At 34.0% G+C, this 27,918-nt stretch overlaps 1 protein-coding gene across 3 annotated transcripts in view; it reads left to right on the plus strand.

Annotated features, from left to right (window-relative positions):
• Window positions 1-27,918, plus strand: part of ABCG2 (ATP binding cassette subfamily G member 2 (Junior blood group)) — a 76,602-nt gene that overhangs the window by 28,266 nt on the left and 20,418 nt on the right. For all 3 annotated transcript variants that reach the window (XM_031943950.1, XM_012552955.3, XM_031943949.1), the window contains 7 exons: window positions 498-557; window positions 6,441-6,555; window positions 14,287-14,439; window positions 17,028-17,185; window positions 18,315-18,466; window positions 21,587-21,691; window positions 22,354-22,601. In XM_031943950.1, coding sequence (XP_031799810.1) covers window positions 498-557; window positions 6,441-6,555; window positions 14,287-14,439; window positions 17,028-17,185; window positions 18,315-18,466; window positions 21,587-21,691; window positions 22,354-22,601 — 991 coding nt within the window. The remainder of the gene's footprint in view (window positions 1-497; window positions 558-6,440; window positions 6,556-14,286; window positions 14,440-17,027; window positions 17,186-18,314; window positions 18,467-21,586; window positions 21,692-22,353; window positions 22,602-27,918) is intronic.

The following is a 27,918-nucleotide window of genomic DNA, read 5'->3' on the forward strand; positions in this document are numbered from 1 at the left end:
ACCTTGGGAAAAAGAGGGTTGCAAAAATTTGGACCCAAGTGTCTGGCTACAGATCTGTGGCCCAGTGTGTACTATACTCTCCATGTTAGAAATGTGGGGCCCCTCTCTTGTAATCTCAGAGATATTAGGGCACAGTGCAAACCCTAGAAGAATTCAGACCAGCCAGGGACACCCCTAGCCAGGATAGATTTCACAACCCTGAGAAATTTGGAAATCCCAGAAAAGGCAGGGTTTTGTTGGGTTTTTTTATTTCTCTCCCCTAAAAGCCTCAAGTTCTGGCCCTCAAAAGGCTTTTAATCATGTAAATTAGACCTACTTAAAAATACTCATATCTTTTATATGTTTTCTGTACTAACTCAATAGATACTTAAAATTTATGATAATTTTTCAGGTTTTTAAAAATTTTCCATTACTATTTAGAAAATTTTTTTTAAGTTAATGGAATCATTTTTATAATGAAGTAGTGAACCAGTGTTAATATTTCTTTTTTTTTATAGTGGAATCATGAAGCCAGGGCTCAATGCCATTCTGGGACCCACAGGTGGTGGCAAATCTTCGTAAGTATTGAACTAGCTGAGAACACATTTTTCTATGAAAATATTCTTTTTTAATATAAAAAAATATATAATTTTCTTCCCCAATTTGTTAATTTAATATCTAGTTTGTGCTCAGTACTATGCTAAAATTTTTGGAATAGGGAAAACTAAGGCATTTGAAGCAAGTGATGTTGACTTCTCCTTTGAGAAACTTAGGAACAAAAGAAAGGAAACAAGCTGGGTGATCACTGTCACTTAAATGCATTTTAAAACAGTTCTAGGCTAGAGGGTAAGTTTGCTGATGCACGGATTATGAATAGTTTGGTGTGGACAGTCCCTTTGTTTGGAGGTCTAGTCTAGTTTATGGCTTAGTTATCAGTGTCAGATTTTAGAGATGCCAAGGAAGTAGAAAACCTTGATTTGGAGAAACACTGATTTCCCATCCAATAAAATTATTATTATTTTTTAAAGAATGTAGATCAGCCTTACGTGAATTGATGCAGAGTGAAATGAACAGAATCAAGAAAACATTGTACATAGTAACAGCAATATTATATAATGATCTTCTCTGAATAACTCAGCAATGTAATGATCCAAGGCAGTTCTGAAGGTGCTATATATCTCCAGAGGTATATAGCCTGAATGCAGATTAAAGATCATTTTTTTCTTTTTTTACTTCATTTTTCTAGATCTGTTCCATATATATATATATATATAATCTGTGTTTTCTTTCACAGCATGATTAAATGGAAACGTGTTTTCCTTGACTGTATTTGTCATTTGTCAAGTCATTTCCTTGACTTATTTCAAATTGCTTGCCTTCTCAGTGAAGAGGGGAGGGGGAGGGAGAAGAAAATGTGGAACTTAAAATTTGAAAAAAAAAAAAAAGTTAAAATTGTTTTTACTTATAATTAGGAAAAAATAAAATACTAAATTAAAAAATACTCAGTGTTGTGCCACAGTTCTCTTCTGATTGTTCTGCCTCAGTTTCCCTTATTGGTCTGTCTCAATCCCCGTACTTGGCAAACCGCCCCTTCCTCCCTTTCTCCTCCTCCTCCTCCTCTTCCCCCTCCCCCACTGGTTCATTAAGACTTATAACTCAGAGCTATTTGCTCTTAAGGGTATAAACTGTCAATATGTAAACTCAGAAAAGGGAATACAATGTCTGCAGTCCAATATTTTCTTAACTCCTAGTTTGTTAGAATTTATGGTCCTACTCCCCAACCTGTCAGAACCAGATTTATGGTTCCTGCTTGGAGATTCCCACTTACCTAGAGTTTGGATTCTACCCCCCTGCCTTTGTTTAGCTACTGTGTATAAATATGTCATTGAGAACTCACATTGGATGCTGGATTCTTGGAAATGATGGTCTCATTAGAACCAAACCATGGATCCTAATTTGGTCCCAGTATATCTCTCCCATTCAAATAAAACATTAAAAACTCTCTAATCTCTATCTTGCCTCAGTTTCTCGGGCATTACAAGAGGTACCATTTCATACTTATCAAATTAGCTAATATGATATAAAAGGAAAATAACATCCTGGGGAAGATATGGGGGGAGGGGAGCGGGAAAGAATGGCCATCAGCTCCAAGGTTTTTCAGGGAAAAATTAGAACAGTAGTTGGTTGTGTTTTGCTAGTGGGAGGAAGTTTTGTTTTGTTTTTTTAGCCTCAACCATTTTTTTAAAAATTCCCCCAACTTAATAGTATTTTATTTTTTCCAATTACATATAAAGACAGTTTACAACATTCACTTTTATAAGATTTTGAGTTTCAGATATTTTTCCCTCCTGACTTCTCCCCTCCCCAAGATGGCAAGCAATCTGATATGTTATATATGTACAATCATATTAAACATTTACATGTTGGTCATGTTGCAAATGAAAAATCAGAACAAAAGGGAAAGACCATGAGAAAGAAAAAAACAACAAAAAATGTAGTTTCATTTTTATTTTATCATATTATTTTATATGCTTCATTTTGCATTCAGACTCCATAGTTTTTTTTCCTCTGAATATGAACAGCATTTTCCATCGTGAGTCTTTTGGAATTGTCTTGGATTGTTGCATTGTTGATGAGAACTAAGTCTATCAGAGTTGGTCCTAGCAGAATGTTACTGTTATTGTTGTACAGTAGTCTCCTGGTTCTGCTCACTTTACTCAGCATTATCTCATGTAAATCTTTGCAGGGTTTCCTCCATTTGGTCATTATTTCTTATAGCACAATAGTATTCCATTATATTTATGTACCACAATTTATTCATCCATACCCCCAATTGAGGGAAACCCCTCAATTTCCAATTCTTCTCTACCTTAAAAAAAGTTGCTATAAACATTTCTGTACATGTTTTTTCCCTTTTTGATGCTTTCTTTGGGATATAGACCCTAGAAGTGGTATTGTTGGATCAAAGGATATGATAGTTTTATAGTCCTTTGGGCAAAGTTCCAAATTGCTCTCCAACATTGCATTAATATTCCAATTTTATCTTCTCCAACATTTGCATTTTTCTTTTCTGTCATCATCGCCAATCTGATAGGAGTGGGATGGTACCTCAAAATTGTTTTAATTTGCATTTCTCTAATCAGTAGTGCTTTATTTCCCCATATAATAGCTTTTAAATATCTTCATCTGAAACTGCTTGTTCACATTCTTTGAGGAAGGAGCAGTTTCTTCAGGAGAGAGACCATGAGAACTTGAATTTGCTCCAGAACTGACCATAGTGCTCTGCAAATAGCATTTAAATAAGATTGCTACAAGTTGTGTATTCTGTAATTAGAAATACTCAGAGGCATAAAGTTGCTTACGTATAATGAGGGTTGAGCTGTTCTCAATACTTGCCCATGTTCAGGATGATAATAAATCTTGTTTGAGATTATCTAATATAGTAGAAAGAAAACTGGAGTCAGAGTCTGAGGAACTTGTTTTATATGACTGGCTATTCAGACTTGAACAGGTACTTGAATCTTTCTGCATCTCATTTTCCTCAGCTATAAAACTAAGCCCTGTATTACTTTCTCATGGGCAGTTGAGAGGAAAGTACTCTGTAAATTTTAAATAAATGTGAATTATCATTATTTCACAGGTTCTCTGACGATTATTTAGATCTGAAACCTGATTAAGTATTTTTATTTTATTTTGGAGAGCAGGGCTTCTTAACCTTTTTTGTATCATAAACCATGTTGTTAGTCTAATGAAGCTTTGTGGACTGCTTTTCAGAGTGTCGGTTTCCTACATTCATAATTGAGAAAAATGCTAAATTTTAGTTAGAGGGTAACGAAAATAAATGCATGAAATTGTTTTCTCTTACAACATTACAGATCTCTCTATAAACTCTCTTTAAACCTTGGAGTTCAGGTTAATAAAAGTTGGTATTGTCACCCACAGATATTTTATGATGTAATTTGGACCTTTTAACTTATCCTCCTCAGCAGTGGGGGAATTTCATCTGTAGTTATTTACCTGAAAAATGTTGGGAAAAGGGCTTCCTATGAATTCTTACGGCAATTAGGGACATGCCAGATCTTTATATCTTAGAAATTAAAAGCTGCTAAAAACCAGAGCTTGATTAATTGCTTTGTTAATTGTCTAGATTTCAAATTGAGAATTTTTTTCCCCTTTAAAAATTATTTATTTTAAAAATAGAGGTTGAATTCCAATTTCTTACCCCTTATCTTACCCTTCTCCCACCCCCTGAAAAGGCAAGCAAAATATATTATTTAATGCATATAAAAATCACAGAACATATTTCCATAATATCCATATCACAAAAAGAAGAAAAGTGAAAAATAATACTTTAATTTGCAAATTAAATTATTAATTTTAAAAATTAATTTCTATTATATAAATATAAATATATAATATATAATAAATTAATTAATTAATTTGCAAATTAAATTATTGTATGAATTACCCATATGATGAACATCCACTCAATTTTTCATTCCTTGCCACCACAAAAAGAGCTGATCTAGATATTTCTGTTCAAATAGGTCCTTTTATAATTTTTCTTTATAGCTGGTAGTCATAGTTTCATAGCTCTTTAAGCATAGTTCCAAATTGTCCTCCAAAATAATTGGAGTGATTCACAACTATACCAGCAGTTTATTGGGGTAACTATTTTGCCACAGCATTTGTCATTTCTCATAAGTGTGAGGTGTGGTACCTAAGATTTATTTTAATTTTAATTTCTCTAACCAAGAGTGAGTGAGAGCAATTTTTTCCATATAGCTATAGATTTTGATTTCTTCATCTGAAAACTATCTTTCAAGTATCAGAAACTTGCTGCAAAATTTTTGATTTATTGTGATACCTTTTTTTTATCAAAATGTAGTTTCCTTTATTCTCTTTTAATTAAATATATTTTATATTTTGCTTTTGCTTTGACTTCAGTCATGGTTACTGCCCCTGCCTTCAACTGAAGCCTGTTAAAGTTTGCTCCAATCCCCATATTTTAACTTCATATGTGAATCTTTTTGTTTTAAATCTGTCCCTTCTAAAGAACATATTGTTGGATTTTGATTTCTAAACCATTCTTCTGTCTGCTTCCATTTTATGGGTGAATTCATCTTACTCACATTTAGTTATGCTTACTGAGTATTTTTCTCATCTTATTTTCTTCTGTTGATCCTTCTCTCTCTTTTTTATCCTGTCCTTCCAAAAAAGGACTTCTTTTTTTGCTTCTGCCTCCCTCAATCTGCTGACTCTTTTATCATTTCTTCTATTCTTATACCCTTCCCTGTTGAGTAAGGTATATTTGTATTCAGTTGTATGTATGTGTGTGTGTAACGTGTATACCTCTTCTTCCCTCTTTGAACCAGAGGCTCAAACATTGCTCACCATCCTCATGTCCCAGTTTCCCTTTCTTGTAAAAGCTTTTACTTGTATTTCCTTTTATGTGAGATAATCTTCCCCCTTTTCTGTTCTCCTGGTACATTCATACTTCTCTCAACCCTTTGGGATTTTTTTTTTTTTTTGGTTCATCCCAACATAATGTTCACTCCCACCTCTGCCTTTAGTCTATGTAGACTGCTTCTAACTGCCCTAGTAATGATAAAGTTCCTAGGAATTGTATCATTTTCCCATGTGAGAATGTAAACACTTTAACATTATTGAGTCTCTTAAGATTTCTGTTTCATCTTGGGAATGTAAACAGTTTAACTTTATTGAGTCTCTTATGATTTCTTTTTCATGTTTAATTTTTAATGCTCCTTTTGAGCTTTGTGTTTTAATGTCACATTTGCTCTTTAGTTCTGGTCCTTTTATCAGGAATGCTTAGAAATTCTTTATTTCATTTTCTTGCTCAATTTTCTTCTTGGAATTTGGCTCTGATATTCTTGGGAGCTTTCATTCTGGAATCTTTCAGATGGTGATAGGGTAAATTAGAAATGGAAAGAATTCACCGATTAGGGAAATTTTCTCTTAATTTCTTGGAATAAAGATATTTAGACTCTTTTTTGATTAAGACTTTCAGAAAGTCCAATAATTTTTAGATGATCTCTCTTCAGTGTATTTTCTTTTTTAAAAGGGCCAACACAGCAAGTATTAAGTGTTGGAGGCTAAATTTGAACTCAGGTCCTCCTGATTTAACAAACTCTCAACTTTCCTAGTTCTTATTTCCACACAAGGATGAGCAGGGGCAAGAAGAAATAAATTATAGTAGTGCCATGATGCGATTTTAGGAAGTGTTACAGAATTGTATTAATTTAAATAGAAAAGAGCTTGAGGATTCAAGTAAAATGTTTATTTCTATATGTGTTGATTCCCAATAGTGTTCAGCTTTGGAATTATTGATCAACTTGTTTTTCTTAATTTAGATTTAGATACAGAATGTTAGATTTATGTTTTGCAAAGTAAAAAGGTTTTCTTTTAAAAGAATTTAGCATAACATTTTTTTCTCCTTACAGATTGTTAGATGTTTTAGCTGCTAGGAAAGACCCTCAAGGACTATCAGGACACGTTTTACTAAATGGAGCTCCTCAGCCTGCCAACTTCAAATGTAACTCAGGTTATGTTGTACAGGTAAGTAATGGATAAGAGCGATACATTCTATTTTTTGTTCTTTTTGTGCTTGGTCAAGCTGGAGCCATCTCTACAACATCTTCCCTTTGCATTCCTTGAATCCTCCATGGCATTCAGGAAGACAACATTGGCTGATTGTGAGGAGAAATGTGGCACAGAACTGATGTTGAAAGTATATTGATCAAATGATCAGCACCAGAAAAATAAACTACATTTGACTACTTTTTGGACTAGTTTTCCCCTCATGTTTTCATTTTTTCCTACTTCTGCTTCCTCTTTTTCTTTTAATTATATTCTTTTAATTATCTATTTGACAAACATTAACAAAAATGACCATTATTACATACAAAAAAAAAAACCATATAGAAAAAGAGGATTATATGCAAAACTCTGCTCCTTCTTTTTCTCTTGGTTATGAATACATCCCAACATTGTGTGATTTGACTACTCAATTAAATTCAACACACTGTCATTATATATGCACCTTTTGCATTTAGAGCCCTGTGCAAAGTCATGCTAATAGTTGTGCCTTCATGGAATATAATCTAGTGTATAGATGGGATTCTTATAGATACTATAAAACTATACATGCTAAGTATATTGCAGAGTCATAGTTAGGAGTGACAGAGGCCTACTAAACCAACCTACTAAACATTATTATAATTAGAAAGATGAAAACCAAATGCTTTGCCAGTTGGAGTTTTGGAGAGGGGAGAGGTGAGTAGTGGTTGTGAGATAGATTAAGGTTATTCATGGATGGAGGAAGGTGGCTTTTTGAAGAAGGGGGAAAAATTGGACTTTTAAGAATATATAGGGATTTATTAGGCAAAAACAAGAAGATGGAAAGAAATTCTAATCATAAAGAATAGAGTCAGCACACAGAAATGGGAAATCAGGGTGAAATTGTTCAGGCGAGAGAAAAGTTCAATTTGGTAGTAGCTTGAAGGTACATGAAAGGAAGTGTTAAGAAACTGATATGGAATGATATAATAATTTAGGTTGCTGAGAACTTCTAATATTAAGCAAAGGAGGTTGAACTTTATGGAAACGAGCAAAAGATTTTCAGCAGAAGAATAACTTGAGCAGATCTTTTCATAAAGGAGATTAGATTGATGGAAGTATACAGAAGTTTTGGGAAGGGGAAAGAATAGAGATGGAAATAATAGCTAATTACGAAGTGTCGGTCTAATAATGAAGGCTTGTAAATATGTCAGCAGAGGATATAAATTGTTTCTACCATTTTATTGGTATCCATAGTGCCTAGCACTGTCCTTGTACATAGTAGATACTTAAATTTTTGTTTGAATGAGAAGAGATGTATGTGAGAAATGTTGTTAGGTCATTAGAATGGACAGCATCATCTAATAGTTATTGTTGGTTGTGAGAAGCCAGGCAAGAAAGACCTTGTTTTTAAACATGAGAGACCATGCAAATGTTAGTGTGTCTGATGGGATGAGTAAAGTTAAAAAGAAGGACAGATTTTAAGGAATAAAAGGAGTTTTTTGTGGGGTATGAGGTAGGACTTTAAGGTGCTAATATCTTATGGGCAGATATGAGTAGAATTCAGAAGAGTCAGTGTTGGAGTTTGAATTTTGGAAGTGATATGTGGAGGAATAAAGGAGTAATTTGTCAAGAGGTAAAGCGAAGAAGGTTAACAATAGAGAACTAGAAATCTAGCCATTAGGAATAGCTATTATATAATATAATATGATATAATATAGTGTGATACAATGTAATAACATAATATAATAATGTGAGTCAAGAAGAAATAGAATTGTGACTTTTAGGCAAGAGAGCAATTTCCAGAAGGAGAAAAAAGTCATCAAGAGTATCAGATACTACTACAAAGAAGGATGAGGGATGAAAAAAAACTTTCTGATCTGTTTGGTGAATAGATTATTAGGACGGTTGAGAGATTCTTATTAGAATTCTGGATATGAAAGCCAATTGTAGTAGTGTTGAGAGTATACTGAGAAAGGAGGTTTTAGACACGAGGAGACTCAGTAGAGAGCAGTGTCACAAAAATCTAGAGGAAGGGAGAATAAATATAAAAATAGAAAACTAGAACAAGAATAATAAGGGAAAAAAGCTATTGCATACAATTAAAACAATGTGATCCTGACCTATTTAAACAAGTTATTGATAATGAAAAATGAAATTTTATTTTAAAAAATATGTAATTGAATCAACTTATAGATATGTCAAATGAGAAGAGATGGCAGTTTAGAATATAAACTTGTGTGTAAAATCTTACAAAGGACAATGGAATATTATGACAATAATATTTCATGAAGCAGAGAGAAGCAGTAGAGGGTAAAAACCACTTTAAGGGAATCTTGGCCTGAGACTCAACTAAGAAAAGGTCATTTATTACCCTAAGATCATTTTTAGATGAAAATGGAAGAGATTTGTTAGGAATTCTATTACAAACTAATTTTTTTTACCATCAAGCACAAGGAAGCCACCATACTTAGATTCTAATTGCTACAAGAGTAAATGGAGTAGGTGGAATTGGTCCTAAAGACAGGATAATAGTAAATAGTATAATTAATAATAATAAATAATCTGGCTGGCTTAGACCAAATGTGTTTAGAAGAAATAACATACTAGGCGGGACACAAATGTGATGGCATTAGGTGATTGATGCACATAGTATTTAAATGAAGAAAAATAAATACCAAAGGCCTTATGTTTAATTTTGAAAAAATATTGATCAACCCAAATAGGCCTATTTTCAAATTTATAAAAATTTTTCAAATTCTTTTAAGAATCATTTCCAATAGCATCCTCAATGACGATACTAATAGAGAACAAGTAGACTTTATAGGCTAATAGTCCACAGATTACACTTTTAACCTCACACAATTGACCAAAAGATGCAGAATCTTCAGGAAACTGGTGCTTGTTGACTTTTTTTAAAGGTGTTTTTTTCAGTAGGGAAAAAAAAATTACCTTGAAAGTTCTTTTCCAACAGAATATCTACCATCTATATACATCAGTCATTAAAGAAACCTTAAAAGAGGTACAACAGATACCCAATCCTGCTATCAATACATCTGTGTGTATACATACAAGCGTCTATATCTACACATGTCTATGTATATGTACATTTGTGTATATCTACATTTAGTTATAACTATATCCATCTATCTATTTATGGCAAGCCATCAAGCACAAAAATGTATGTTTTTTTAAAACTATTATGGAAGAAATTCAACATAACTGATAGTGATTAGAAGCTAAAATAGTATAGACATTGTATATAGAGAAGGCAGACCAAATTCCAGAGATGTTGTGGAGGGAGAATTGATAAAACTTAGCTTAGTATAGGATAGTAATGTCCTCAAAAGAATGTGAAATTAGGAAAAAAGGAGTTTGGGGAAAAGATAAGTTCTCTTTTGGACATGATGAAGTAGAGATTTCTGGGGCATGTCAGTTGATAATATGGGTTGGAATCTCAGGAGAAGTATATTACTCAACTCATGAATTTGTGATGGTATCAGTATGGCTGTCCCTTCCAGTGTACTTAGCCCATCCTCTATTACAAGTTTGCTCATCCTGTATGACTCTTGTCTATCTAGTCTGGCTTTTACTCATTATAGAGAACTTCTTTTTCACTTCTGACATTGTGAAGTTACTGGCAGCTTGTGTGCTTGGAGAGTGATTGGACTATCTGGGACTATCTGTCATTCTTTTAACTTTTCCCTTTCCCTCATGCAGTTATTCACTTACTCTTGTTGAATCTATAGCATCTTTTGTATCTGTCCCTTTCTCAGTGCACTTAGCCAGAGTCTTAATCTGGCCTCTTAATATTTGTTGCTTGCTCTTTTGCTTTCTAATTATTTTCTGCTTCTAGTCTTTCCCCAATCCAGTCCTGCCTCCACACAGAGCTTCCCAGTAGAATTCTTAAAACTTAACTCTAATCATGTCACATGCTTGCTCAAATAACTTAAATTTCCTGTTATCTGTAAGATAAAATGAGTTACAGTTTTTTCCTGGTAACAGTAGCTTTTTTTTTTTTTTTTTAAATAAGAGTAATTTCTTCACTACCATTTCTAGTACTAGCTACATTTCTCTCATTCCCTCCCTTCCCAACTCAGTAGTCCTGTGAGTGAGTCAATACTTCTTCTCACTAACATTTCTAGACCCTTCCTCTACTATCTTCACTAAGCAATCTATCTTCCTTTGAGCTTCATAATGCCTGAATTATAATACTTAGTTTAGTTTCTGGTGGTGGTTGTCTATCAACTCCTGGAATATCCTCTTTCCTTCCTCTGATGAATTTACAGTCTTTTTCTCTCTGAGACTCTAGCATACATAAATATAATCCTTCAGATACCCAGCTTCCCAGTTCCCAGATATAACCTTATTTCTCCACTCTGTCAGTTACAGTTAGAGAATAGTCATATCCTTGATCTTGTCATCATCACTGAGTGTTCCATTTTGGTTTTGGAGTCTTGAAATTCCTTGGTCTGCTTTTTTATCATTCTATGTTTATCCATTCCTTACAACCCTTATTTATCACTCCATCTTTATGTCTTATAACCCTTTCTTCATTCTTGTCATGTTTTTCATATCTTCTCCCTCTACTCTTTTGTAAGCCATAATCTTTGATCTAGTTGTTCTTCTTTTTTCCCCTTCTTCAATTCTTTGGTAAACTAACTCTCCTCTAAACTATCTGTTCTCAAGTCCCTCACCTTCTTGTCATACGTTGGCTGCCCTCAACATCCTTGCTATAGCTATTGTTCTATTTCCCACCTTCCCTTCTTGATTAATTCCTTAAGAAGACTATCATATTCAGTTGCCTCCACTTCTCTCCTCTCTTTTCTAAACCCTTTGCAACTTGATTTCTGTCATTATTTAACTGAAACTGCCCTTTCTGAAGTTACCAGAGATCTGTAAGGTACAAATCTTGTTGTCTTTTTTCCCAACCTGATTCTTCTTGACTTTGCTACAGCATCTAACTGTTTATCACCCTTCTCCTTCCAGCTACTCTCCCCAGTGTGGATTTTCATGATGTTGCCCTCTGTTGAATCTCCTCTTATGGTTTTTTTTTCTGGATATTCATCCATATTATGACCATTAACTGTGGATGGTCTCCCAAGACATTATCCTGGGCTCTCTTCTCTTTTCCCTCTATATTCTCTCATGTGGTGACGTCATCAGTTTCTATTTGTTTTAATTAATCATCATTTCTGCCCTACAAACTCTTCTCTGTCATGATATTTTATCTGGCTCTGTGTTTTTCTTTGTACAGGCTATCCCCACTTCTGAAAGGCTCTTCCTTTTAACCTTTCAACCGCCTGCTTCCTTCATAGAAAAGCTTAGGTTCTGAATTTGTTACAGGAGAAGGGGTGTTTCCTTGTATTTTATTTAATGATACCTGCCAAGATAATTGTTTTAAAGCTAATTAGTCATAGTGAAAGTAAGTTATAAATACCTTTGGCCCCATAATATGTGCTAGTTCAGTTTAAGGACATGCTTTGTGTCATCTCCCAGGTAGATAATAAGTCATCCATAAAAAGAGAAAGAACAAATACTGATTCATTCTCTTTTATCAGCTGCTGTATTCTTTAGGTGGCTTTGCTGATCATATATCTTCTATCTCTTTGCTTTGCATTAGAATGGATTCCCTTCTTCTGTAACTTTTTTTTTTGCACTTCCTGATTTTTCTTCTTCCCACTTCCCTGTGATGGTGCCCTCCTTCTAGAACTGCTTTGTTATTTAACTATTTTGAAACTTTTTTATATTAATTTAATATTCTTGCCAAAAAACAGGAATGAAGTCAGAAAGTCTTTCTGAGTTCAAATCTGGCTTCAGACACTTATTAGCTTGGGCAAATCACTTAATCCAATTTGCCTCAGTTTTCTCATCTGTAAAAAGCTAAAGAAGAAAATGGCAAACTAATTTAGTATCTTGGCCAAGAAAATCCAAATGGAAAAAAAAAGTACATCCTCCACATGGGGGTCATGAAAAGTCAGAGAATTGAATAATTACGTGTGTGTGTGTGTGTGTGTGTGTGTGTGTGTGTGTGTACTTTTATCTATGTAAGTTCCTTGTAACTAGGGATTGTTTCCTTCTTTATAATTGTATTCTAGAACAGTGCCTAATATAGAGTAAACAACTGATAAATCCTTACTAATTGGTTATCAATTGATCTAGTTTTCTTTAACCTGAAGGGGGAAAGGTCTGTGTTTTAGCAAGATGCATTTGATAAATGAGTGGAGGATGGAGAGGAGTGGGAACAGACTTGAGGTAGAGAAAGGAAGACTATCACTGTTTGCAGTGTCAGGAGAAAAGGGGATGTATATGATGAATAAATGGCAAGATTTGGCAATTGCTTGAATATGTGGAATGAGAGAGAGTGAGAAATTGAGTATGATCCCTAGCTTGTGAGCTTGGGAGATTGGGAGGATGATAATGGTAATGATAATAGAACAACAGAGAGGAGAGGGAGAGAGTTTGGAGGAAAAATTTCAGTTTTGCACACGTGGAGTTTAAAATGTCAGCAAGGCATCTAGTTGGAAATGTTAGTCTGGACATTGGGAGAAGATATTGCTAGTCAAACAGAGAGGACTAGGAGGAGGAGGAAGAGTTTAGGGGGGCAAATTAATTCAATTTTGGACACAGTGAGCACTTTAAGACATGAACAAGATGTGTAATCTGAGATATCTAATGGGCAGTTCAATGGACAAGTAGATTTGAAAGTCTTCATAGAGATGAGGATTTGATCCAGAGGAACTGCTGAGAAAGATCACCAAGTGAAATGGGAAAAAGGGAAAGAAGGTCTCCAAACAGGAAGACTTGTTTGTATGTTTTATCTCCCTTAGGGACCTCTGTGATAATCATCAGTTCATTGACTAATCAGATAAGGAATTCCATGTTTGTTTTTTTCTGTTAGATAAATTACTTTGGGGGGAGGGGGAAGTATGTTCTAAAGTTCTTAAGACACTTGAGAGTACTTTCAAAATCTCTTAAAGAACTTTAGAATTGACTATATGACATGGGGAGACACCACCCACAAGACTAACCATGGTCCGTGCCTTCATCAAAGAAGATGCTGTGCTCTTTGAACAAAGTAGAATTGAATTAGCTCAGAAGAATTAGAGAATTAGAGAACTAGAAGAATTAGAGAATTCTCAGAATTAGAGAAGCCATCCCAATGTTCAAAGGGACTATTTGTGTCCAACCTGTGGCAGATCATTTTGAATTCATATTCTGATCAGCCACAGTTGGACACATTGTAACTTGACTCCAACAACTTGACTCCTTTTGGTCCTCTTTGAGAATGGAAGGACTTTTATATTTTAATATATTTAACATCTACTGATTATCCTGCCATGTGGGGGAGGGGGGAGGGGGAAGGAGGAGAAAAATTGGAACAAGAGGTTTGGCAATTGTCAACGCTGTGAAGTTACCCATACATACAACCTGTAAATAAGACTATTAAAATAAAAAAAATGCAAAAAAAAAAAAAAAAAAAAGGAGAGAGAGAATGGAAGGACAATAATCAACTGGATTAAGTTAAGTCTTAATATGAAGTATGTAATATGCTACCTGAGGTAAAATGACTATATAGAGTTGCCTTGTTCAACAGTATTATTCTTTGAATGTTTATAATTTGTAATATAATATTAAACACCTTTGGGGCCGTGGTAAGTTTTAATTAGTTATGGAGTTGAAGGCCAAGTGAAACCCTAAAATTAATTTTAAATATTTTTTTCTTATAAGGATGATGTTGTGATGGGCACTCTCACAGTAAAAGAAAACCTACAGTTCTCAGCAGCACTTAGACTTCCCACAAGCATGAAGAACCATGAAAAGAATGAACGAATTCAAAGGATTATCAAGGAGCTAGGTTTGGAGAAAGTAGCTGATTCCAAGGTAATGAGTAAAAGCTGATAGGTTCAGAACAGTTGGTACCAAATGTTATATGATTCATAGAGTTACATTCTCTATATTTAGAAATTTTATTGATAATAATCTATATCATTTTCATAAACGACTTTCAGTTTATAAAATGGCTAGTTATTACATAATATTAAAATTTTTATTAACCTGTATTGTTATAACAGTAATTATAATTACATTTATATAATAAAATATTTTCCTTATGTCAACCATGGCATGTAGGTAGAACAAATTTATCCTCATTTTTCAAATAAAATTAGAGTTACAAAGAAATTAAATAATGATAATTTTAGCTAATATTTGTATAGTGCTTATCATGTGCTAGCCACTATACTGTTTTTGCAAAATTATCTCATTTCATCCTCATAATAGCTCTCGAAGGAAGGAGGAAACTGAGGCAAACATAGGTCAAGTGACCTGCTGAAAACCCTAAGACTAGTGTCTGCCAATCCCCCTTACTTAGAAAAATGTTCTTCCCACTGCCTTTTTTATCAATAAGTATTCTGCACTAAAGATATGAAAGAGGGAATATCCAAAGTATTTTTATATTCGTTTCTTTTGTTTTCCTTTTGTCACAGAATTGGAGTTCACAGATCCCATATCATTTAAAAAATACATTGTTTTTCTCATCTTCCAGTCAGATTTTCTTACTTTGTTCCTTTTCTCTTTCTGCTCATTATGAATGTCATCTTCTTCCCAAAGACCTTTTAATGTGATAGAATAAATAGAAAAACTTACTAAATTTAATTGGAGTAATCCTGAACCACTTGCTGTAGAAGCTAGATGAATGGACAAGAGATCTCACATTGTCTTTATTTGTTCTCCCATGGAAGTAGGTTCCTGACATTCAAAAGATTAAATCCAGTCAACTCTTTCTTAAGTGGTTTGTGTATTATCCAGGTACACTACACTACACTTTCTAAATCTTAAAACCAGTACATATTAAATAAAATCTTAAAACCAGTACATGGCTCTGTGCCGGGTAAGATAGCATTGTTGCAATTGTTGTGGTTGTTGGCTGTTGCCAGTTCCCTTTTCCTTTTGGTTATTTTGTTACTTCTTAGTATACGATTCATGTGAAAATACAGCACTAGCTACACTAAATTATGCTAAATCTCCATGTAATGGGTCACTTAGAGTTAGTAGTAAGAAAGATTTTATTGAAAACAGTAAAAATGAGATTTTTATTTATCTGGAATACCCCATGATATCACTAGGTCAAAGTTAGTGAAGAGTAGATTTTTATTCATTTTTGTTGAGAATACTACTTCATGGGTGACTTTTGGCTCTGTTTTTTTTTTTTTTTTTTTTTTACAGTAAATGTCTTAAACTTATGTCTAAGAAGGGCTTTGTGACTATTACTTTTTGTTTCTGTCAGCTTCCTTTTGACCAATCTCTCTTTTTCAGTCCCTGTCTCTTTATATTCTTTTATTATTTTTTGCAAGTCACCCAGAAAGTATCTCATTCATAGAGAATGGGTAGTTGGGATAGAGGCATAATCTTAGGAAAATCACTTTGGCAATATATGGAAGAAGGATTGGTAAAGGGAGAGAACTGAATCAGGGAGACCACTTAGGAGGTTTTGTAATAATTCAGGCCAGAGGTGATGAAGGACTTGAGGGTGGGAAGAGACAGAAGAAATAGGAATCATTGCAGGGGTAGAAATGGCAAAATTTGACAGCCAACTGGATGTGGGGTGAGAGTGAGTAAACCATAGGGAATGAAAAAGATGTTAAGAGTTTGTGTGATTAAAAGATAGGGAAGTTTGGAAGAAAGGTGAGTTTGTTAGGAAGAATGAAATTTGTGATTATAGATCATAATACATTTATGTTTGCTTGTCTTAAACTCTTTCCCACCCAAAATGAAAAGAGGAAGTGACAGAACTCTTAGTTATCAGCTATTGCCTTAAATATAGAGCCCATCCATCAAATGAATATTTGAAGCCATAGCATCATATGAGAAGCAGTGTAGGGGAGAGAATTTTCCTAATGATACCAGTAGCAACTGTGGATCCCTGGGTAGCAGTTAGCTGCCCTGAGGGGCTGGTCTCCTTTTTCCTCTTCACCTTACACCTTAAGTAAGAAGAGGTTGGAAAGTCTACACAGTGGACAAACCCCATGATTGGCTCTTTTTGGGCCATCTTCCATTTGGTTAATCACATCTCCTTTGGGAGTGTTCCCAACTCTGGAGACCTCTGATTTAGGCAAGGCACATGAACATGATTATCCAATTTTTTATACAGTTAAAAAAATGTTGAGGGAAAAGGTTGAGACAGAAGCTAGGAAAGCTTTCTAGAGAGGGGGTGGGCATGTGAGTTGATTTAAGAGAGTAAGAACAGAAAACACTATTTTCTGACCTATTAAAGTTAAGCTTTTCTTTTTAGCCCTTCTTCAGGGTTATGAATGTGATAAGCAATACTTTTTCCTCTTTTCCCTTTCTTTTTATTTTTGATGGGAATTTTACCAAATTGAAGAATGTGTCTTCAGTGTCCAAATTTGTTGCCATAACTTAACATTAAAATAATGATTTAGTATAGAACTTACTACTCTCTTGTTATTTAGGTGGGAACTCAATTTTCTCGTGGTGTGTCTGGAGGAGAGAGAAAAAGGACCAGTATTGGAATGGAGCTTATTTCTGATCCATCTGTTTTGTTTTTGGATGAACCCACAACTGGCTTAGATTCCAGTACAGCAAATGCTGTTCTTTTACTATTGAAGAGGTAAGGATTGTGGAAGGCACAGTTCACTCAAGTGCCACTGCTCCAAGAAGCCTTTCCTAATTCCTGAAGTTATCATTTCTCTATCTCTCAAATTATTTTGTATTTACATGTGTACATGATGTTCCTTCTAAGAATAATGTCAGTTTCTTGTAAGCAGGATTTTGTTTTTGTTGTTAAAACCCTTTGTACATTGCTTGGCACATGTGGTAGATGCTTAATAAATAATTGTTATATTTAATTGACTAATTTAATTAATCCAATTGAATAGAAACACTGTCAGAATTTTTCTATTACTGAGAGTTTTTGTTTTGTATAAATTTACATTTTGTAAATTAAGCTCCTTGGTGGGTGGCCAGATATACACTGGCTTGGGTTCTGGCTCTGGCGCCTGGAAGACAATAGTGACGGTGGCAGGGAAGGTAGCTGTGGAAGTGATGGTATAGGCCCATGTCAGGGGTCCTTTGTTTCAGGCATTTCACTGCTTCAGAGCCATGGAGATGTTGAGATTATACAGAGCTCTGTGAGGGGAAGGAGTAAGTTTTCAAAACAGTTCACTTAAATTAAGTGAGAACTGGCTTTATAGATGGTTTATTCTAGGACATGTTTAACATTTTGGATGACTTCATAAAATAGTAAAAGGATATGAAAATACCATGTGAATTTTATGTCTGGACTTGAAATAATCATAATTTCAGCCTTCCTTGATTATACAGAAATTAAGTTTCTGTGATGCTTAATAGGCTTTATTTTTATCCTTTTTCCTAGGAGGCAGTTTGAGCAGCATTGTTTTCTCTAGTGAAGACAAGAGAATTAAAAAAGTACATTTTAGGATTCAAAAGCTGTCTTGGTATAAATGTATCTTATAAAATTCAAAAGCAAAGATTGTGGACACAGGGCATTCTTATGACCAATTTTGTCATTTAATCTAAATGTTAAAAAAATTTTGGAAACCAAATTACCTTTTATTTTATTGTGTTATTTCTTAGATTTCAAAATGAAGAGCAAACTGGTATGAACTAGATAAGAGAAAACTAATGAATTATAGGAGAAATTCACATTGTATCCTCTTTGAAAGAAGCACATTCTTTATGAGTAAAGATAATGATTCCATTTTCTCTCTTCAATTTAGGATGTCTAAGCAGGGAAAAACAATCATTTTCTCTATACATCAGCCTCGCTATTCCATCTTTAAATTGTTTGACAGTCTTACCTTACTGGCTTCTGGAAGATTGATTTACCATGGTCCTGCTCAGGAAGCCTTGGAGTACTTTGCTTCTGCTGGTATAGTTCTTTTTTTGTGCACTTAGGAAAAGCATTGAACTTAGATGATTAAGATACCTTCCAAACAGCTATAAATCTCATATAATATGGGTCAGATTTTCAGGATCCTAAAAAGAAAAACTGGGTGTTGTGGGGATGGAAGGGGTAGTAACAAAACAAAACAAAAAGGCACAAATTACATCCATCTTTATATGTAACTACTATGGGATTGTCTGAAACCCAATTACCAGATAAAATATTGCTACTATTCAATTGCCATGTCTTCTTTATCCTCAATTCTTTGTTTCTTCACAATTGTCATAATTAATTTGGATTCAGCCTATATAGGAATAATGAACAAGACAAAAATCATTATTTCTAACCTTCTTTTTTCCTAATGGCCACACTTACTCTGAATATATGATAAAATCATGTCATAAATTCCTTAATTACTACATAAGATGAAAGCCATAGTCAAAATTGACCCTGGAAAGTCTTTCAAATCAAGAGTTAAGATGATGAAATAGGGGAAACACTGTAGCCAAGCTTTTCCCACATTTTCCTTTAAAAAACCTTAAAATAACACTTGAAATTGAATTCTAGATCAGCACAGCTAACAAAGATTGTGGTAAAATATCTTTCCAGCATAAAATAGCTTAGAAAGTTGGAAGGAGAAATCTGTAGGATTGGGAGGGGGGGGTGTCCCAGAGTGCATTTGTAGCAGTAACTCCAGTATTTTTTAGGACTCTAGACAAGAGACAGTCAGAAAGCGATTACAGTGAACCCTTGTGCTAGCACTAGTTAAAGTACCTGGAGCTGTTTTATAACTCCATTGCCAATTCTCACTTCCAAGTTGCAGTTCTAAAGGGAAGGAGGAATGCTTTAGGTTGCAAAAAAGCAGGCTTTCTGAGGAGCAATAGAGGAACAATTTCAGAGGATCAAGGACCCTTCCTGGATGAGGATAAGAAACATTCCATGCCCTCAGAATTAGCTCTTAAAACAGTAGTGCAAAAAAAAAAAAAAAAAAAAAAAAGCCTGAAATTTGGGACAGTGCTTCTGCCCACACTACCTTTTCTCCATCCCTGCCCCATTACCAAGAGTAAAGCTCAACTTTAACATAGGGTTCAGAGTCAAGAATAGGCTGGAAAAATGAGCAAATAATAACAACAAATCTGACCATCATAAGCTATGATGGTGACAAGGAAGATTAAGACTTAAACCCAGAAGAAAGTAGGAGTATCAAAACAGTTACAAAGCCTCAAAGGAAAGATATTGCAAATTGGATGCAAACCCAACAAGAATTCTTAGAAGAGCTAAAAGTGATTTGAAAAATCAAACAAGAATGATAGAGGAAAAATTGAGAAAAGAAATGTGATGCAAGACAGCTGTGAAAAAGATGAACAGTTTTGCTTAAAGAAGCATTAAAAAGTACTGACGAAAACAATACTCTATAGAACAGAATTGGCCAAGTAATAAAAGAATCAACAAAGCATTACTGATGGAAGTAACTTCTTAAGAAGCAGAATTGGCCAAATGAAAGAAGAGAGGTACGAAAACTCAACGAAGAAAAATCATACCCTAAAAGAATTGTCCAAGTGGAAGCTAATGATCCCCTAAAATTATCAAAAAAAATTAAGAATAAAAAATAACCGATCTAGAAAGATCATTAAGAATTTAAGAAGTAGACTACCTGAAAGTCATGATTTTTTAAAAAAGCCCATACATCAAGAAAATGTAAAGAAAAAGTCCCTTAAATCATTGATAAAGTATTGTAACAATTGCAGTTTCAAATGAGTTAGGTTTTCTTTAAAGAAAGAAAAGTTATGCATAACTATTGCTGTGGAAATAAATATGTTTAATTGAACATAAACTTGTGTTTCTCACTACCCTGAATAAATTATTGATGAGGAAAGAAGCAGGAGTTAATACTAATATTCAAATCAGAGAAAAGAGAATCAAGGAAAAGACATCACAAAACTTGATGAAATAAAAATTACTTTTAAAAGGTATGATTATATTATAGGGTTATCACACTATTTGTTTTTCCTTGGCCATGAGGGGAAAGGGACTCATAGAGATCAAAGGGAACATAAAGTCAACTAAGCGTCTCTCTCTCTCTCATTGACTATCAATCTAAGCAAAATGAATGAAGATCGGTAGCTTTGATGAAAAGGAAATTTCTAGATTCATACCCACAATAAGATTTTACACAGTGAAGAGGCAGCATGCAAGAACCGAGACTGGCTGAGGGAACAACCGATTCCAATTTCCTACCAACTTTATACTCATTCCAATGTATATGCTCATAAAGAGTAGGTGGAATTATTGATAACAGCAGTCTGAGTACTCTCCCCTCCCCTTTCCCTCCTCTCTCTCCTCCCCTTTCCCTCCTCTTTCTCCCTCCCTTTTTCCCTTCTCTCTCTCCCTCCCCTCTACCCCTCCCCCTTTATCTGTCCATCTGTTTCTCATTTCTCTGTGTGTCTCTCCTCCCCCCTCTCTCTCTTGCCCTTGTTTTCCTCTCACCCTCTCTCTCAGCTGAATTTGTAGTAGTCAGTTGTATATTGTTCCTTTAATAGCAATTAACAAATGATGGTTGATTGCTGAATGAATAAACTTGGAGATTCTGTAAAAAAAGGGAACCTCCCAAAGTCATCTTGCGGTTGAGTAGTAGAACTAAGGTCTCTTTACTCTTGATCAGATAAGGTTCAAACCTGCATGAAGGGTCCTCTATAGCTTTTTTCTATATTACTTCAGTTCAGCAAAACTGAAGGAGATCCTGCTGACTCTGAATTCTCTCTCCATAATATTTCCTCTTTTTCTAGATGTCCTTAAAGACATAATAATCTTTAATAAAGAATAATAATTCTTTAATAAAGAATAATTCTCCTTCGGTGTATAGAAAAGTATGGGGTATAATTTCTTGGCCAAAAGGGAATGATTGATCAGAACTATGTTATTGGATTATCGGGGTCAAAGGAAAGAAAAACAAGTAAAAAGATAAACTCAAAATTTTTGGACTTTATACATTTTAATTGATCTTTTCAGTCCTTTCATCCCTATAGATCTACTATTAACTGACTTCCCTCCCCTAATTCCCACCTAGTATGTTTATGAGAGTGGCCATGTTGGATTTTTTGGTAGGTTATCGTTGTGAGCCCTATAATAATCCAGCAGATTTCTTCCTGGATGTCATCAATGGAGACTCTTCTGCTGTGTTGTTAAATAGAGATGAAGGAACTGGTGAAGGTAAGGAAAGAGAAAATGATTTGTGAGTTTAAATTAGATTTTTAGCTTCATATCCATACTAGCTGGCTGAAGTTATGAAACATGACCATGTAGAGTTGTAGAATTAGTTTTGATATGAATGTGTGAAATAAGCAGGGAATATTTAATTTTGATAATTAAGTTTAAATAATTGGTATTCTAGCTAGCTGATAAAGACATTTTTTGCTCATATAGGCCCCACTCCAGATGTGAGTGACAGTAGTTGCATGGAACATTAATTTTAATGATACATTTATTGATGTTCAAGCTGAGTGTAAGGATTGATTTATGAGTTTACATTTCATTGATATTAAGGACCAAATATTGAAAATGAGGATTTGAACTAATCACAAAAAAGAGAATAAACAAAATAACTTGTTTAAAACCTCTGAAATATAGTAATAAAACTTCAGTTCTGGAGTTGTAATAAGTAATTATTAAAGTAATGTTGCTAACTTTTTTCATCGTGTGAGCCTTATCTCATATATATAGGGAAAAGTCCAGTTAAATTTTTGTGTGTGAATTAAATAAAAATTTTGTTTTATAAAGTTTTTTAATCAAGAAGTTAAGAAAACTAATGAGAAATTATTTAAATCAATTGTACTTTTAACCATTCAACTTTGCTTTTTCTTTTTAATTCAAAGCTAAGAAAAATTCCGATTCTGTTCAGCATAAGCCCATTATAGATGAATTAGCAGAGATTTATCTTAGTTCCACCTACTTCAAAGAAACCAAAGCAGAACTAGATAAATTGTCTATGGGAATTCAAAAGGTGAAGACAACTGTTTTCAAGGAAACAATTTATATTACCTCGTTCTTTCATCAACTCAAGTGGGTGTCCAAACGGTCATTCAAAAATTTGCTGCGTAGCCCTCAGGCCTCCATAGCTCAGGTAAAGTTGCTACATTTGTTCTGTGATTATAATAGATCTTAAATTGTTAGATGCTGATTAAGACCATTGCTACTACAAGACAAAGTTTTTGGTGGCATAAAGTATGAGGTATGACTGATAGTTTATAGATTATTCTGCTTTTTGTTCTCTTTTCTAGTGTTATACCATTTCCATTTCTTTTGTTTACCCTCCTTTTCTCAAATCATTGTCCCAAAGGATGAATCAGTAGTTTTTATTAATTATGAAAGCTTAAGAGAAGCAGTTTGTTGGAATTTTGTTTCCCTCAGTATAGTCACAGAGAAAGTACTGAGATGCATAGTAATGATGCAGCCATTATTCAAAACACTTTTGGGAAGCCTCTTGGATTTATTTTCCATTGGAGCATTTTTTTTTGAGTATATTCATTGATGGCAAATTTTCTTTTGCAAGATATTTTTTATTTTTGGGAACATCTAAAAGTCATTTAGAGCCAACTGAATAAATAAATTGGGTAGTCAGTTTGAGGAGATGACACTCCCTTTGATTTGTCTTATAATTTTTTTTAAAAAGTAGTCTTATATTTCATATCTTTTAAAAATATACTTGCAGTTTTTTGCTATGAAGAACATATTTATTCTTAGTTCTGGAGAATTTATTCCTATTGTGTCATTATTTTGAACTGATGAGACCTCTTGGATTTATTTTCCATTGGAGCATTTTTTTGGAGTAATTCATTGATGGCACATTTTCTTTTGCAAGATATTTTTTATTTTTGGGAACATCTAAAAGTCATTTAGAGCCAACTGAATAAATAAATTGGGTAGTTAGTTTGAGGAGATGACACTCCCTTTGATTTGTCTTACAATTTTTTTTGAAAAAATTAGTCTTATATTTCATATCTTTTAAAAATATACCTGCAGTTTTTTGCTACGAAGAACATATTTATTCTTAGTTCTGGAGAATTTATTCCTATTGTATCATTATTTTGAACTGATGAAGTCCATTCAAGAACACTGATGGTCTTTATTCATTTTTCGCATATCCCCTTCAACATTTATTCTGCCATTTTAATCGTTCTGAGAGGTGTGTAGTGGTACTTCAGAGTTGTCTTAATTTGCAATTAATAGTGATTTAGAAAATTTTTTCATAAAACTAGAAATGATTTTAATTTCTTCATCTCAAATTGTCTGTTCAAATCCTTTGACTTTTTATCAATTGGAGAATGATTTGTAGTCTTATAAATTTGAGTCAAATCTCTATATAATTTAGAAATAAAGCCTTTATCAGAACCCTTAAATGTAAAAATTTTTTCTCAGTTTTCTGCTTCCCTTCTAATCTTGTCTGCATTGATAACCCATGTCTCTTAGAAGCAGAGGGCAATGTAGTAATAAAATCTGCTAGATACTTGCAAAATAAAAGCTTCTAGTCATATCATAGCCAATCTAGAGCTTCCAGTCAGAGTAAAAATATCTAAGTAGCCAGAAAGAAAGAATTCAAGAATTGAAGAGCCACAATTGGAACCAGAGTGATTTTGCAGCCACCACTATAAAGGAACACAGAAGTTTCACTATAATGTTTCAGAAGAAAAAGGATTTGGGCTTAGACCCAGGAATAACTTATATAGCAAAACTAAGTCAAATGCTTAAGTGGAAAAAAAATTGCAGAACTTACAAGCATTCCTGAAATCTAAAAAGTTAAACATAATGAACAATTAACAGAGTCACACTGCTTTCATTCAAATATAGGGAAGTGATACATGTGTCCCTTTCATCATCGTGGTTCATCAAGGAAGTCCAATTAGACAAGGTCTGGGAATGTTTTAGTTCTGTTTTGATGATTTTTTAAAAATATAAAGAAAAAGGGAAGAGAAATATACTGACAAGAGTTGGGAATACACTGACAGGAGTAGGAAGATGTGGGGAAGGAGAGGGAAGGACAAGGAAAATTAACTTACATCAGGGTGCATAAGTAGACAGCTACACATAATCAGAGGAAAGATGGGAGAAGGGAGCAACTGACACTTGAATGTCATTGAACTTGTCAAAAGAAAGAATACATATACACGTAGTTGGGTCCAAAAATACATTTTACTCAAAGGGAAATAGGAGGGCAAGGGAAAAAAGAAGAGGAGAATTAAAGAGTAGATTAAGAGAAGAATGTCTTAAAATATTTCAAGAATGTACAAAAATATTTACAACTCTTTTTCAAGTGTCAAAGAAGGGGAAAATTAGAGGGTGACCATAAATTGGGGAATGGATAAACAAGTCATTGTACATATCATATACATAGCATGTATATGTATATATACACATTTATGCATCATATGTATGCATACACGTGTCATATATAAATGTAATGGAATACTATTGTGATGAACTCTTATCAGTATAATGATCAAACAGGATTTTAGAGGACTAATAATGAAACATGCTCCCTACCTCCTGATGGAGGTGATAAGATTCAGAGTACATGCAGATTGAGGGATAATTTTTAGATATTTCCAGTGAGAAGTTTTGTGTTGTGTTACATACTTGTTTATAACAGATTTTGTTTTTCTTTCTCAATGTGGGAAAGGAGGAAGAGATTTATGAAAATAAATTGAAATATAATTTAAGAATTAAAAAAAGAAAGAGAAAAGGATATAATTTTCTAGACTTGGAAGTAAAAAGCATCAAGTGCTAGGGTTTTAGTCCTCTTTGTTATGTTCTATGATTTTTAACTTTTTGTTTTAGATATTAAAGAGAGAATAATACTGATTCAATAAGAATTCATTTGAAAATTAGACTAGTGTGTGGGGAGGAGAGGCAATCTGTTATTAAACTTTTATTAAGTCCCTACTATGCATTAGGCATTGTGCTAAATGCTGGGAATACAAAGAAAGATAGAAAATAGTCTCTAACTTCTAGAAACTCAAGATCTAATGAGGCAGTATGAGTACTAGCCTTAGAGTCAGGAAAGTCTGGGTTCAAGTCCTCCTATCTTTGACACATTTGCTGTATGACTCTGGGCAAGTAATTTAACTTGCAGTTAAGGCAGTGCCTTAACATGCAGAATATTGGCTAATTTACATTAGTAGAAATAATATTCTCAAGGGGGGAACTCTTTATACCATTAAAATCATAATTCCATATTTAGCCTATATTTCTTCACATCTCCCTGCCTTCTCCCAAAATATTCATGAAACACAAGAGGAATAATTTTACCTCAAAATTCATTATTTTTTTGATTTCTAACTACCTCTAGTAGTGATAATAAAATAGAAGCTCTTTATAAGAGATGAATAAAATGAAATGAGAAGAATTTACTGATTTTTACCCTAAAAGAAGCATTGCTTCTGAAGATGTTAGAGGAAAATATTAAGACCAATCAGAGAGAAACCATTTGTGTGTATGCTTGTTCTTATTCTTTACGGTTTAATAACTGTTTTGTGAGAGCTTGGCTTTGTGACATGTAAGTACCTTGAAATGAAAAACTTTTTTTTTCTCTCCATAGAATCTAGTACAGAGCACATAGTAGGTGATTAAATAACTGATTGTTGATTGATTGTGACAACTTTCACTCTGGAAGGTTTTACAACTTGCCAGGATTAATGGACATAACAGTTATGTTTTTTCTTAACTAAGTCCCCCTATCTTGCCTAGGCTAAAGAGAAATATGGTCACTTATAGCCCTGAGCTGATGCTGACTAGCACAGAAGCTCTGATCTCTATTTTCAGCTTAGCCCTTCATAGGCAGCCAGTTGGTTCTCCCCAGTCCTCATGTTCTCTAAGACTTCCCATGTTGCTGCCAGATTTAATAAGAACACTAAGTTGATTCTAGTTGTATTGCATCTCAGAACTTCCAAACTCAAGTTATCTCCTAGCCTCATAATACTCCATAGCAAGGATTATAATCTAACAGTTTTCTGTTGTGTGTAATAAAATTCCTTCCTTGGCCACTTAGTCATTTCCTTCCCAGACTGATTTCAGTATGACCTTTCCCCACATCCCCATCACGATACAGTTTTAACCATGTCCCTCATTAGTATTTGGGCATATCATGATTATACTCCAAGGAAAATATTTTTTAGAACCATTGAGCAGTAAAATGTGTTTCCAGATACTTTATTTTGGGTTACTATGCTATATTAAAATTTTTGTCATTGTTCTTTAGGGTTTCTCTTCTTGCATCATAGAAAATTACTGCAGATAGAATTTTCTCCCATGAATCCTCTCATTCTTTAGTATCACTTAAATTGACAAAGTGCTATAGACCCCTGACAGAGTATTTAGCACAATTCTCATTCCCATTTTTCAATTGACGAAAGTGGGTTTAGAAAAGTATTATAAGTATCTTGTCCATAACCAGTATAGCAAGAGGTAAAGGCAAAGCTTTCAACTATGGTCTTCTGACTGAAAGTCCTGCTACTTTGTGTCATGTCACTTTTTTGTATCACCTGTGATGAACCAAAGTATTTTTATGTCCCTAAAACCATTTCTTATATCTCTTAAAAATATTAGGTGTATTGTTTTGTCTGACAGAATATTTTATAGAGAATTGTATTTGTGAAGAAATGAAAAGATTGATAGATAAAGTAAAAAACAAACAAACAAACAAAAAAAAAACCTAAATCTGCCCTTCTTCTTGCTGATACAGATTGCCAGGGAAGAATCCACAGAGAACAGAGGTGGTAGCACAGCACACTCTTACCCTGTTGGGGAAGGCTGGTTGAGAGATGTCTCCTTGTGGCTGGCATAGACAGGCCCTCAGCTAATACCCATGTCCACTCTTATACAAAATCCTTTATAAACTTTTTTTAGGGGCACTTTCTTATTTTACATTCTAAGAATAGTGAAAAATCCTATTTTTATACTGGAATATGGTAAAGAAGGTCTAATTAGCTTCAACTACCACTTTCAAAATCTAAAGAGAAACTACTAGTCACATAAATTTTCTCTTTTTTATTATTTTAAAAACAACTCAAGTTGCTCCCAATTTCCTTATCCTTCTCACTACTATGCTCCTTCCTTCCTCCCTCCAGATGTACCAAAAGTCTTAGTGTACTTTAAGGGTGGGGCACTCTGTATTATCCTCTGGTTCCAATATAGCATGGCACAGTGAATAGCCTCTCTTGGAGTTTAAAAAAAATTGGGGTTCAAGTCTTGTCTCTGACAGAAGACTCTATGACATTGGAAATGGAAATTAACTTCTCTCTGTCCCAGGCATCTGTCTGAAATTGTAAGTTGCAAAGCAAGTGATTTGTGCTGATAGAGGGAGTTAACTTATTGAGTATCCCCCACACCAGGAAAATTGCAGACCCAATCCAAAAAATGGGTTCTTTTTTTTTTTTATGTTATAC

This window comes from Sarcophilus harrisii, chromosome 6 (assembly GCF_902635505.1).
Source record: "Sarcophilus harrisii chromosome 6, mSarHar1.11, whole genome shotgun sequence".
Taxonomy (NCBI): Eukaryota; Metazoa; Chordata; class Mammalia; order Dasyuromorphia; family Dasyuridae; genus Sarcophilus; species Sarcophilus harrisii.